This window comes from Erpetoichthys calabaricus, chromosome 15 (assembly GCF_900747795.2).
Source record: "Erpetoichthys calabaricus chromosome 15, fErpCal1.3, whole genome shotgun sequence".
In the NCBI taxonomy this organism is placed as follows: Eukaryota; Metazoa; Chordata; class Cladistia; order Polypteriformes; family Polypteridae; genus Erpetoichthys; species Erpetoichthys calabaricus.
In genome coordinates, this window is record NC_041408.2 from 28,417,826 (window position 1) to 28,432,538 (window position 14,713).

General features: G+C 38.2%; 1 protein-coding gene across 1 annotated transcript in view; it reads left to right on the forward strand.

The window, feature by feature from the left end:
* ppp3r1b (protein phosphatase 3 (formerly 2B), regulatory s1ubunit B, alpha isoform, b) overlaps nt 1-14,713 on the forward strand; it is an 84,041-nt gene that overhangs the window by 49,467 nt on the left and 19,861 nt on the right. The window contains exon 3 of the mRNA XM_028792566.2: nt 3,690-3,866. Within this exon, the coding sequence (XP_028648399.1) occupies nt 3,690-3,866 (177 nt within the window). The remainder of the gene's footprint in view (nt 1-3,689; nt 3,867-14,713) is intronic.

Consider the following 14,713-nt stretch of genomic DNA (forward strand, 5'->3'; position numbering starts at 1 on the left):
AATTGGATAGAGGTTTAAACTAATCACTGTAGCTGAGCAGTGGCAATAGTGAAAATGTGCTGCCTACTTCCAGTTCAATATAATGATGTAATCTAAAAACAAAATAAAGTGCAATTGATCTTAAAATCAGTGTTATTTAATACTGCCAAATATTTAATGCATAAAACAGGATGTTAATCTAGCGTAAGGCTAATCTTAAAGGATTTTTGAAATAAATGCATTTTGTCCACATCATTTACTGTTTTCCTCTTTGTATCATTCACTGCTGGATAGTATTTTAGCATATTAATTAGATAGAAAACATGTTCCTTAATATCTAAATTTACTTTTATAACATCACCTATAGAAACAGTGATGATACTCTCAGGCTGTTGCTGTAGCAAAATTTAAGTTAGTAATATAAATTTTGATATATCGAGGATTGTTTGAATTTATTTTTGGTCAAGAACACTTAATGTATTTTTGTAGAATACATATGTTATGCATGCATAGACGTAAGGCAACACACATTAAATGCATATAGGATAGTCATTTTCCAACCCGCTATATCCTAACACAGGGTCACGGGGGGGATTTAATACATTCATTTAAGATGGTTAATGTGATAGCTTGCTTATTATCTCATAAGATAACCTGTATTTGCAGCTGTGAGAAGCAGCTCGGACACAAACAGACGGACATCGTGTTTGCACCCAACACACGTTTATTATACAATATATACAGTATTTAGATTTGCACAAACCCAGTGCCTCCAGCACCAATCCCCCAAAGTCCAGGCCTCTCTCTCCAGTGCCTGCCTTCTTCAGGCCACCTCCACTCCTCTCCAACAATACTCTTGTCCACCTCTGCCCGACTCCAGTCTCTGTCTGCAGGGAGGCGGCCCCTTTTATGCACGCCCAGATGGGCTCCAGGTGCTTCCCGACACTTCTCCGCCGACACTCCCCTGTGTGGCGAAGTGCCGGTTGTACACCTGGAAGCCCTCCAGGTGTCCCCCATTCTTCTTCCCCCCAGCACTTCCGGGTGTGGCGGAAGTGCTGAGGTCCAGGGCTCTCCAGGCACCGGGGTGCCCCCTGGCGGTGACCACGGGCCCCTACAGGGTTGGGCTTCCAAGCCCTGCACCCGTGGTCCCCAACGCAACCAGGGCGGTCACCCCCTCGTGGTCTGGAAGAGGCGCAAGCCCTCCTCCGGTCCTCTTGGGCGTCCCAGCTGGGTACCACCCCCAACGGCATGCCACACAGCACAATGCAGTGGTTCACATTTGAGTTTGATGCATCTAGATTGAGTACTAGTGCCTCAAAATCTGAGGTCATGGTCTGCTACCAAAAAATCAGTGGTTTGTATTCTGTGCCAGTAAGGAATAAATAGCTGCCCCAGATAAAGTAGTTTAAGTACTGCATGATTGGGTACATAAGTGAGGGTGGATATGATTATGAAACTGAGTATGCTATTAAGTGGTAATACCGTTATGAACATTATACTAGACTGTGGTGGTTGATTTACTGTTGCATCTACATTCAGACATCACAAAATGTGTTCCTGGTTGCACGTGGCAGCTAATGGTATGTTTGTTATCCAAAACCTGCAAAAGCTAATGCTCAAATTCAAGTATTTCACAGTTTAAAGAATTATTTAATGAAATTAGAAAAAAACTAGCTAATTAGCAATAGTATTGCTGGTTTATAATTATTTCAAAGACCATGGGAAACGGCAGATGACCGGTGACTTAACACCGTGAAGCGTTGAATGTACAATGTCATTACCCAAATTCTATGGACAATTGTGTTGCCCCGCGGATAAGTCGATTGCTTTTTTGAATGAATTTTAAGGCATAAATTTTTCGACTTATACGCGAGTATCTACGGTATATAATTCACTAAAATATTAGTATTTGCATGTAACCTACGCACATCCAAATGTATAATTTAAATCAGATCAAGTGGCATGCCACCTTTCAAAAGATTTAAGATTTTTATTTTCTCGTTGGAAGATAGCATTTTTCTTGCAGGATTGCTTTGATCACCAAATCTTCACAGAAACAAAAGGTGCTCATGTAACCCCTCTTTTACATGCACATGCATGTAAACTCCAGGTGGTACAGTGCAAGTATGTCTTAACTGGTCTGATAAAGTCAACCACACATCACCATTCAAATCCTGTTTTAACATTATTGCCAGTTTAAAGCTGCAATTCGGTTCAAGAGGGTAAAAAGCAAACTGAATAGCTAGAGTCAGCAGCATGTTGCAAACATTTTACATTTCCTCTACATCTACAGTGCTGCTGCTCAAAACATGGAATAATTATTTAACTGCTACTTGTTAAAGCATAAACAAATGTAAAGCAACAGCAAACTTTTATAAAACTGGGTAAAGGGAGCAAGATTTACGAAAGAGACTACAAATTCTTCATTACAATGCACATGTTTATGGATTTGCCTGTTTTGATGTGAGGTAAACCTTGTGAAGAAATGAGAGCTATTTGAATAACCTTGTAAGGTATATGCAGTGGTAGGCTGAGCTACATGAGACAGATTCTTTAATTCTAATTTTTTTTTTTTTTTAATTGTATGTATGATTTCCAGTTGTATGGCTTATTTATAGGCATCTAAATTGTGTTTTGTACAGTTTGAATGCTGCCTACATGCACTAAAGGCAAATAATTTAGTGATCATTACAGTTTTGTGATAAATCCTGTGGCCACAACTTTTGGGCTCAGACTAATTACGTATAAAGCACACTCAAGTGTGGTCGCCCAACAGCAAATTTTGGGACATCTGAATGCAATCTCAGAAAGTTGTCTCATAAGGCTGGTCATATTATAAAACAGCTGACTGAAGTTTCTTGCATAACTGAAATTCTCACACTTGTATGATAGCTGAATTGTAAGACACAACTGGGAATCAAAGCCCCTCTCATACTGCTCGTGTGAAGCACACAGCAGTTCCAAACTGGTTAAAATAAATGTAACCTAAAAATATCTGTCCACTGACATTGTCCTTGAACTAGGATTAGTTGTGTTTATTACTGTTCACAAGTGTGTTAATAAGTATTTTTCAGTATTTAGTTTATTAAAACTTTTAATGCCTAATTTTTATTTAATGTTATATGTATTTATAATATACATTTTCGAATAACTAAACATGCATGCCACTTTTTTCATAACTGCTTTTTATACTTTGTTGGTTATTAGACTGTGATGCTGCACAGTTTGATTTTCAGTTAACATGTTGCATGTTTATTTACAAGTGTCCCATAATCAGAGTTGGATTTCTTTTGCACATTATTCATCACAGTTTATATTTTGTTTTTCTAGATTTTCTCATTAGCGATTTCTTTTTTTATTGCACTTTTTGGCTTTTCAGCTGAAGAATGAACTGATTAGTGAGGCAACATTGTCACATGACTTTGTCAGTAGGCTTAGTGTTAACTAACCCCGTTTGTTATTTAAGGACTTGCTATTAGTATTGAGCTGGAGAACAGCAGATTGAGAGCATGGCTGACACAAGCAAGAAACCGGGTAAGCTTCCATTTACTGGAAGCCCAATCCTAACTGGCTGTAATGCAGAAATACAGAGACTTCTCAACTTCAGATCATTTTCAAATTTATTTAAGTTTTATTAAAAATTAGGGCTGAGTTTGTAAACTTGTCTGGTATGCATTAACATGCGTTTTTTTTTTTCTTTTACATTTCAGTTGATGCTGATGAGATTAAAAGGCTAGGGAAGAGATTTAAGAAACTCGACCTAGATAACTCAGGTTCTCTAAGTGTAGAAGAGTTTATGTCCTTGCCTGAATTACAACAGAATCCACTAGTTCAACGAGTTATTGATATATTTGATACCGATGGGAATGGGGAAGTTGACTTCAAAGGTAAGATGCTGCTGCTATTTTTTTTTTTAATATTCTATCTTCTTACTGTTAACTTATTGTAGTCATTTTATTAAAATCACTAGCTTCTCATATTGTTTTATTTATGTGTGTTTTAATATTGCTTCACTTTTAAAATGATGGCTATTTGTTGTTTATCTTAAATTTGAGAGTAATTTTTTTATTATTTATAATTTCTGCATAAAGGGCCATCACCTACAGGACAGTGAAATCACTTGTGTCCTTTGATGGAAAAAGAATGATATTTATATCCTTTTAAATATAATGCAGCACTTTTTTTTAAAAAAATATATTGTTTTAGTGATTATTTCTAGGTTTTGTTTTTTGTTCTTGTAATGTTACAGCTGACATCGGCCAATATTTCAGTGATTTTCTTAAAGTAATAATTAATCATATAGCTTACTTTTGGTTGATTGCAGCAACAAAATTTGATAGCTTTTCTCCTCTACATGAGTATACCATAATTGCTTGGTAAAAAAGGAAAAAAATCAATGCTACTTTAATGTAGAGTAGGGATGCTTCGATCAAGTTTTTTAAGGCCAAAACTAATTTCTTGTTATTTGATCAGCCAATTCAGATTTTTTCCCCTCCTTTATTCCTTTAAAAAATTTTTATGCTAAGCTCCTGCATAACCAGATGCGTAGAAGCCCCGTGCTCTATGTTAAAGTGTATTTGTATAATTAAAATATAGACCACAGTTGTTAACTGTTCATTTTTTATTAACAAAATGAAATTCTGCAAGCTTTTTGTTCAGTGACCATAAAAATACTTAAATACAATTTCCTTAAAATACATACATAACTAATATGTATAAAATAAAATTTTTTGCTGTTAAAATATACATTTAATATTTTTGTATAGGTGTTTATTTTTTTTCTTCAGTGTATCAGCTAGACATTCTTCTTGAGGTGTAATTATTAAAATAGTAATCCATATTTATACTGTAGTACTTGGATCTTAGGAAAACATATGCTGTATGATACACAGCAACAAATAATAAACAGTAGAAATCTTTAAGCCACAAATACACTGCCTGGCCAAAAAAAAAGTCGCCACCAAAAAAAGTCACACTCTCTAATATTTCGTTGGACCGCCTTTAGCTTTGATTACGGCTCGCATTCGCTGTGGCATTGTTTTGATAAGCTTCTGCAATGTCACAAGATTTAGTTCCATCCAGTGTTGCATTAATTTTTCACCAAGATCTTGCATGATGGGTGCATCACTTCATCTGCCTCTCTTCTTACCCTGATGCGCCCATCACTCTGGAACAGGGTAAATCTGGACTCATCAGACCACATGACCTTCTTCCATTGCTCCAGAGTCCAATCTTTATGCTCCCTAGCAAATTGAAGCCTTTTTTTTCCAGTTTGCCTCACTGATTAGTGGTTTTCTTACGGCTACACAGCTGTTCAGTCCCAATCCCTTGAGTTCCCTTCGCATTGTGCGTGTGGAAATGCTCTTACTTTCACTATTAAACATAGACCTAAGTTCTACTGTTGTTTTTCTTCGATTTGATTTCACCAAACGTTTAAGTGATCGCCGATCACGATCATTCAGGATTTTTTTCCGGGCACATTTCTTCCTCGAAGATGATGGGTCCCAACTATCCTTCCAGTTTTTAATAATGCGTTGGACAGTTCTTAACCCAATTTTAGTAGTTTCTGCAATCTCCTTAGATGTTTTCTCTGCTTGATACATGCCAATGATTTGTCCCTTCTCAAACAGACTAACATCTTTCCCACGACCACGAGATGTGTCTTTCGACATGGTTGTTTAAGAAATAAGAAGCAACTCATTGCACCAGTTGGGGTTAAATAACTTGTTGCCAGCTGAAAGATAATCGCCCATGCAGTAATTATCCAATAGGAGGATCGTGCCTATTTGCTTAGTTAAATCCAGGTGGCGACTTTTTTTTTTGGCCAGGCAGTGTATATCGAATATTAGACACAAGACATACGTACTTAACAGCTTTATAAGTAAAAGGTGCATTTTGCTGTTAAGCTATTGTTTAGTAAGCAGCAATTTAAAAGTTGTCTTTATCTTTTTAAAATTAAAAGTGTAAGGTACTGCACTTAAAACAAGCTCGCTGTCCAAACTCAAATGGTGTTTATTTTAATTTGAAGGACAAAATAAAAAGGTCTGAATTCCTTAAAGTAGCTTTTCTTGCAGTTTGCTTAATTGAACAGGACGACTTCTCTGATTCCTTTTTGTCAGTTTATTACTGCACTGTCTTGAACGTAAAAATTGGAATCACATTTATTGGCCAAGTACGCATCCATACAAAGAGTTTGGTTTTAATGACTCTCTGAGTATAAGTTACACAACTGAAATACACACAATTGTTAATCATACACTTGAGATAAAAAAATACAATTAAAGACAGAGAATGTACAGTGCATCCGGAAAGTATTCACAGCGCATCACCCTTTCCACATTTTGTTATGTTACAGCCTTATTATTCCAAAATGGATTAAATTCATTTTTTTCCTCAGAATTCTACACACAACACCCCATAATGACAACGTGAAAAAAGTTTACTTGAGGTTTTTGCAAATTTATTAAAAATAAAATAATTGAGAAAGCACATGTACATAAGTATTCACAGCCTTTGCCATGAAGCTCAAAATTGAGCTCAGGTGCATCCTGTTTCCCCTGATCATCCTTGAGATGTTTCTGCAGCTTAATTGGAGTCCACCTGTGGTAAATTCAGTTGATTGGACATGATTTGGAAAGGGGGGGGGGGGGGGGGGGGGCTGTTGTTATATCTGTCTGTTTTGGCATATATTATTCTATAAAAAGGTTGTGGCCTGGCTGTGAGGGGTCTGTGTTGAATTTCCCTGCCTGTTTCTTGGCTCTGATAGTACCGGTGGGCAGACTTGCACCAATGACATTTTCAGCGGACCTGACTATTTGATGTAGCCTGTTTTTGTCATGAGTCACTGATCCAAACCACACTATTATGGATGAGCTGAGAACAGACTGCATGACTGCTGTGTAGAACTGAATCAGCAGCAGCTGTGGAAGGTTGAACTTCCTCAGCTGTCACAGGAAGAGGAAGTACATTTGCTGCTGTGCCTTTTTATAATGGACGCTATATTGGTCTCCTATATCAAGGCATGGGAGTTTATGGACCCCAGAAATGTGAATGCTTCCACAGCTGTCACAGCAATATTAAGTATGGAGAGGAGAGATATTATTGTGGGACGTCTCCTAAAGTCCACTGTCATTACCACAGTTTTGAAGAAGAGCATTGGGGAGAGCACACATTGCTGGAGGGACACCAGTGTTGATCGTATGATAGCTTGATGCAAGTTTCCCCAGTTTCACCTGCCATTTCCTATTAATGAGGAAATTGATGATCCATTGACTGGTGAAGGCAGGGATTGAAAGCTTGGTGAGTTTCAAGTGGAGGAGTTCCGGGATTATTGAATTGAATGCAGAGTTGAAGAGCACAAGCTGAAGCCTTGAATATGTTCCTGGGTTGTCAAGATGTTGCAGGATGTAGTGCAGACCCATGTTGACTGCATTGTCCATTGACCGGTTCTCTCGAAAAGCATAATGAAGGGGGTCCTACAAGGGAGCTGTTATGTCCTTCAGGTGAACTAATGCCATTTCTCAAAGGTCTCCATGACCACAAATGTCAGATCAACAAGTCTGTAGTCATTCAGTTCTGTTATACTGGATTTTTTGGGGATAGATTGTGGCTTATTTGAAGCATAAGGGAACTTCATACAGCACTGGTGATGTGTTGAAAATCTGAGTAAAGACACAGGCCAGTTGATGAGCAAAGATTTTTGACCCCATCTGGACCTGTTGCTTTCTTAGTGACATCCTCTTTAGAGATATTGAGTGGGAGACTGTGTGTGGGGGGAGAGTCATACAAGTCTGTACACTGAGAGCACTGAATATCATGTCTTTTGTATTGTGGGGCAGTAAATAATACCTGCAGTAAAATGCATTCAGATTGTCAACCAGCTGGTAATTTACTGCAATATGGGGGAATGGTTTCCAGTATTTTGTAGTCCTTTCTACACTGATGCAGGGTCATTGGATAAAAAATGATTTTTCATCTTTTTAGAGTATCTGTTTAGAAAATCTGATTTCCTTTGTCTGTTTGTTCATTGCCTTTGTAAACAGTGTTCTGTCCCCATTTCTATAGGCTGTTTCCTTGGCTTGATGAAGCTGCTTGAGATTTGCAGTGAATGTTGGTTTGCTACTGTTGAATTTTAACCAGGTTTTGGTGGAGATGCACGCATCTTCACAAAAGCTAGCGTTAGGTATTAATGTGTCTGCCAATTCATGTAAGTTAGCAGCAGTATATTCCAAGACACCCCCAGTCCATACAGTCAAAGCAGATTTGCAACTTCAACTTTGCCTCAATAGTCCACCTTCTTACTGTGTTAATCCCAGGTTTGGCAGATACAGTGGTGTGAAAAACTGTTTGCCCCCTTCCTGATTTCTTATTCTTTTGCATGTTTGTCACACAAAATGTTTCTGATCATCAAACACATTTAACCATTAGTCAAATATAACACAAGTAAACACAAAATGCAGTTTTTAAATGATGGTGTTTATTATTTAGGGAGAAAAAAAATCCAAACCTACATAGCCCTGTGTGAAAAAGTAATTGCCCCCTTGTTAAAAAATAACCTAACTGTGGTGTATCACACCTGAGTTCAATTTCCGTAGCCACCCCCAGGCCTGATTACTGCCACACCTGTTTCAATCAAGAAATCACTTAAATAGGAGCTGCCTGACACAGAGAAGTAGACCAAAAGCACCTCAAAAGCTAGACATCATGCCAAGATCCAAAGAAATTCAGGAACAAATGAGAACAGAAGTAATTGAGATCTATCAGTCTGGTAAAGGTTATAAAGCCATTTCTAAAGCTTTGGGACTCCAGCGAACCACAGTGAGAGCCATTATCCACAAATGGCAAAAACATGGAACAGTGGTAAACCTTCCCAGGGGTGGCCGGCCGACCAAAATTACCCCAAGAGCGCAGAGACGACTCATCCGAGAGGTCACAAAAGACCCCAGGACAATGTCTAAAGAAATGCAGGCCTCACTTGCCTCAATTAAGGTCCGTGTTCACGACTCCACCATAAGAAAGAGACTGGGCAAAAACGGCCTGCATGGCAGATTTCCAAGACGCAAACCACTGTTAAGCAAAAAGAACATTAGGGCTCGTCTCAATTTTGCTAAGAAACATCTCAATGATTGCCAAGACTTTTGGGAAAATACCTTGTGGACTGATGAGTCAAAAGTTGAACTTTTTGGAAGGCAAATGTCCCGTTACATCTGGCGTAAAAGGAACACAGCATTTCAGAAAAAGAACATCATACCAACAGTAAAATATGGTGGTGGTAGTGTGATGGTCTGGGGTTGTTTTGCTGCTTCAGGACCTGGAAGGCTTGCTGTGATAGATGGAACCATGAATTCTACTGTCTACCAAAAAATCCTGAAGGAGAATGTCCGGCCATCTGTTCGTCAACTCAAGCTGAAGCGATCTTGGGTGCTGCAACAGGACAATGACCCAAAACACACCAGCAAATCCACCTCTGAATGGCTGAAGAAAAACAAAATGAAGACTTTGGAGTGGCCTAGTCAAAGTCCTGACCTGAATCCAATTGAGATGCTATGGCATGACCTTAAAAAGGCGGTTCATGCTAGAAAACCCTCAAATAAAGCTGAATTACAACAATTTTGCAAAGATGAGTGGGCCAAAATTCCTCCAGAGCGCTGTAAAAGACTCATTGCAAGTTATCGCAAATGCTTGATTGCAGTTATTGCTGCTAAGGGTGGCCCAACCAGTTATTAGGTTCAGGGGGCAATTACTTTTTCACACAGGGCCATGTAGGTTTGGATTTTTTTTTTCTCCCTAAATAATAAAAACCACCATTTACAAACTGTATTTTGTGTTTACTTGTGTTATATTTGACTAATGGTTAAATGTGTTTGATGATCAGAAACATTTTGTGTGACAAACATGCAAAAGAATAAGAAATCAGGAAGGGGGCAAATAGTTTTTCACACCACTGTATTAACTTGCTTCTATAGGTTGGGAGCAAATGAATCAAACAGTAGTCGGAAAAACCCAAAGCTGCAAGGGGGAACGGCATGATAGGCATGCTTTTGCACTTTGAGCTACATTATTTGTATGAAAATGTGCTATATAAATAAATGTTGTTGTTGTTTAACACACTATATTGCAATGATCCATTGTGTTTATGTCTCTGTTAGGGCACTTGATGTGCTGTGTAAATTTGTGAAGTTCTTGACTGAGATTTGCCCTATTACAATTCCCTAGGATAATCGGAAGAGTGTTCTGATAAGTTTGCACATCATCTAATCAGCCAGTTTTTATAGCTCTGCAGTCACGCAGACTCAGGCTTGAGGTGTAATGAGGACACCAGAATAAATGAGGAAAACACGCGGTGAATAAAAAGGCATACAGTTAACAAAAAGCGTTTCTAAGTTAGGACAGCACATTTTACTTAACAGCGTGACATTAGTACACCAACCTTCATTTGATATAAAAGCAGATTTCAACTGCCTTTCTTTTCCCTGATGTACGGTCTGGTCTGCTCTATAAAGTTGAAATCTGGGCAGGTGTATACACAATCTTAGATGGATTTATTTAGCCAGGATTTCATGAAACACAGAGCGGAAGAAAGTGAAAAGTCCTTGTGAGTTCTGTTTAGGAGTAACACTTCATCCATTTTATTGGAGGAGTGGAGGTCCGCCAGATGTAAACTTGGGAGCAAAGTTGTCTCCAGCATAGTTCCCCTTTTTGCTATACCTGTATCTGCTTTTGACAACTGCTGCTTCACTAGCTAAGATATCCAGAAAAGTTTTTAATTGTGAAAAATCGTGTGTGAAATCACTCAATGTTCAGTAATTCTTCACGGGTGGACTCGATTACAGTTGAAAACCAAATGATGAGGCAAATAAACAAAAATGGAGAGAATTCTAGACAGCACTGATCAGAGGCTGCCTTTTGTGGCACTACAGAGGGGCATTAAAGTCTAATATTCCAATTTTCTCTCTCCCTCTGGTAAAACTATCCTTGACTTGCTGCTCTTTGTTTGCTGAAATTAAAGAAAAAAATAAAAGCATGCTGACAACTTCTGTAATACCTTGCGTAAAGAAGCATGGCATATAAATTGCCATAAAGCTTGGAAAAGTGGGGACTGAATAAGTTGTTTTTTGTGAGTCACCAGTTTATCAATCTAGTCTTTTTTAGTGAAAATCAACCGATTTAGATCGGAGGCCAGTTCACCTGAGCATCTTTATTGTACTGTTTAACTTTTAACATGTACTGTATAAAGCTGCAGACTTGCATGTGATTGCCAAATGGCAAACATTGTATAATGGAATCCCTCTTATGCCATTGCTTGTTTTTCTAATCGCCTCCAATGCAGCATTGCAATAGATGACATTTTGTGCAATAGTATTCATGTGCAATTAAGGTCTTATGTTGAATGTTTGTGTTCTACCTTATTTCTTCTTATCCTTTATCCTTTTTTTAAAATATTTTATTTATATTTTGACACCGCAGGGACTGCACCTAATTTCGTTGTATTTGTTACAATGACAATAAAGATATTCTGATTAATGTACTAATATATTAAGCTAATTCACTGTATTATACAGCAGTGTGGCATTGAATGATAACATACTATTCAATCAGAAATGAAGGAAATCTAATCTGTATAGCTGCATATCACCAGTTTAATTGCGAGTTTAACCCAAGTTAGCCAGTTGCTCTTAAAATCTTTTTTTTTTTTTTTTTTCCCTTTCTGCTCTTTATGGCCCCCATCATCCTTTGGGAGTGAGACCCATTCTTTTCATATTTTCTGACACCATGGTTTAAGCTCAGTCTTTTTCCACTTCTTCACCCAATCATTCTGTGGCTTTTGGTTCATATACTCAAAGGGCATTTTAAAGAAATGTTGACTACGAATGTGTACAGGTTTTGTCACAATGAATTTGGAAGCAGTCACTTTGTCAGATAAAAAGCTATGAAAGTGAATGTACATTCACTAAATAATTCAAATTTCCTGAATTTGTGCATTAATGTGAGTGCAAAAGTGTATTTAACCTGTTTTTAGCCATCAAATTAACAAAGTTTAGTTCTAAGATACTGTGTTTAAACACAGGGCATTGTGCACTGATGTTCTATCGAAACATCCTACCTGTCAAGCAAGCTGCTTAGGATTAGTGCAGATGCTTACAACACAATTACTTCATGTTTTCTCGTTTTTGTTAATACACCCATAGTCGTGCTGCCTGAGTTTATAATGGGTTGTTTGACATTTTGTCTGGAGTTTTTCTAACGTGGTGGACCATTCTTTGAAGTCTAGACAGTTTGCCTGGAGTTTGTGACCTGGCATCTTGCTATTTATTCCTTAGAGGATGATCTTGTCTGCTGTCTCGCTCTGGTTTCACAATTGACATTACTTGCTGTTATACGTGTTGTATAATCTAGTTTGTTGTTCAGTTTGTTTGCTTTTGTTTCTTACCCAGATAGTCAAAATGTGATTATAACAGATTTGTTACATGCATGCCATCTTTATGCTTTTTTTATGCATTGTAGCTGTATTTGTCAAGGGTTTCCAAAATAGTAACAAATTAAGCTACTGGATAGTTAATAATAATAATGTTTTTTGGTTTGGTTTGGTTTTTGTTTCAACTGTTCGGATTGTAGGTCATAGTGGGCATGTTACGATACCAGAATTTTTGTATTTAATACCAGTATTAGTGAAATTTCATAATACTCAACATCTGTTCAATATCACGACACAAAAAGAAATCACATTCAACGTCTTTTTGTTGAATGTACCTCGATCAGAAGAATATACATAAATATTAATAACTACTAGCACAAGCAGCTCTATTAAATATACACTTAGAAACATTATTGTATCTGTACTGTTGAAATACTGGATGTACTGTTGAAAGGAGAGGGATGCAGAAGGTAGTAGATTTTCTGAAAAGGATGGACAAGACTGTGCTGAATACGTATTTTAAGAAGAGGCAGGAACATAGGGTTACGTACAAGAGTGGAGGAAGATGCATACTGGCGGATTATATACTATGTAGGGTGGTCAGTCTGAAGAAGCTTGGAGACGGCAAAAGTGGTGGCGGGTAAAGTGTAATTTGGCTGCATAGCATGGTAGTCACTAGGATGACATTGGAGATCAAGAAGATGAGGTGTTAGGGCAGAGTTTAGGATCACGGGATGAAAGATAGAATGGTGGAAGTTGTAAAAGGAAAACTTTAAGGTGAAGTTCAGGGAGAAGGTAAGACAGACACTAGGTGGCAGTGAAGAGTTACCAGATAGCTGGGCAACAACAGCACAAGTGGTAAGAGAGACAGCTAGAAGGGTGCTTGGTATGACATCTGGACAGTGGAAGAAGGATAAGGAAACCTGGTGGTGGAATGGGGAAGTGTAGGAGAGTATTCAGAGGAAGTGGTTGCTGAACAAGAATTGAGTCGGAGAGATTAAGAAAGTAGATAGGAGTTCAAGAAGATAAGGCTTAAGGTGAAGAGAGAAGTGGCAAAGGATAAAGATAAGGCATATGATGAGTTGCATAAGAGGTTGGATGCTAAGGAGGGAGAAAAGGACCTGTACCGATTGGCTAGACAGAGGGACCGAGCTGGGAAAGATGAGCAACAGGTTGTAGTGATAAAGGATAACGATGGAAACGTACTCACAAGCGAGGAGAGTGTGTTGAGCAGATGGAAAGAGTAGTTTGAGAGGTTGGTGAATGAGAGAGGGAAAAAAGGTTGGATGATGTGGCAATAGTGAACCAGGAAGTGCAACGGACTAGCAACGAGGAAGTAAGAATAGCTATGAAGAATGGAAAGGCTGTTGTTCCAGATGACATACCTGTGGAAGCATGAAGGTGTTTATGAAAGATGGCAGTGTAGTTTTTAGCCAGATTGTTTAATGCAATCTTTGAAAGTGAGAGGATGCCTGAGGAGTGTAGAAGTGTACTGATACAGATTTTTAAGAATAAGGGTGATATGCAGAACTGTAGTAACTGTGGACGGTAGTGAGACCAGCTATGTTATATGGGTTGGAGACGGTGGCACTGTCAAAAAGACAGGAGGCAGAGCTGGAGATGGCAGAGTTAACTCTTTTAGGGCTAATTTTTTTTTTGTTTCTTTTCTCCCAGGGCTGAATATTTTTCCAAAAACTAACATTTTTTAAAAAAGAACACAAAGCAATTGTTTAACATATCAAATCAACAAAAAATATTTACTTTTGACAAATGTTACTGTCTTGCATGTTGTATGAGCCTGCATACTCTATGATTTCACATACATATCACATACATTTTACACAGCAAAGTCTGATCTCGCTCAAAGCAGCCAATTTCAGTCATTGCCGCATTGTACTCCTTACAATATGTGTTGCTTTGATGCCTATTTTTCAATTGTCTGTTGCTGCACTTTCTCACATATATTGTTAGTGTGTACTGTAGAGAGACAAGTCACCCATTTGCCATCGTGCCATGCCACTGCCACCAAGTTTTCTGCCTGCATGAAAACCGTATTGTCACCTCTTTTCATCTTCTGAAACTTTATGAACTTTATGTATGGCATTATAGCCTGGCTCACCCCATGGGATTTGCTTCTGTTTATTACAGAAGTGAATAAAACTTTGCAGCAGCACGTACCTAAGCCACCAGGGGACAAAACACGTTTGGACCAATGCTCCCTGAAGTTATATCACCAGTTCTGTCCCATCTCTATTTGTAATGCCACAGCGCGCTTCATCTTGTCTTTCGTTGTGGGTTTCCACTTTGAAAAACGAGAAT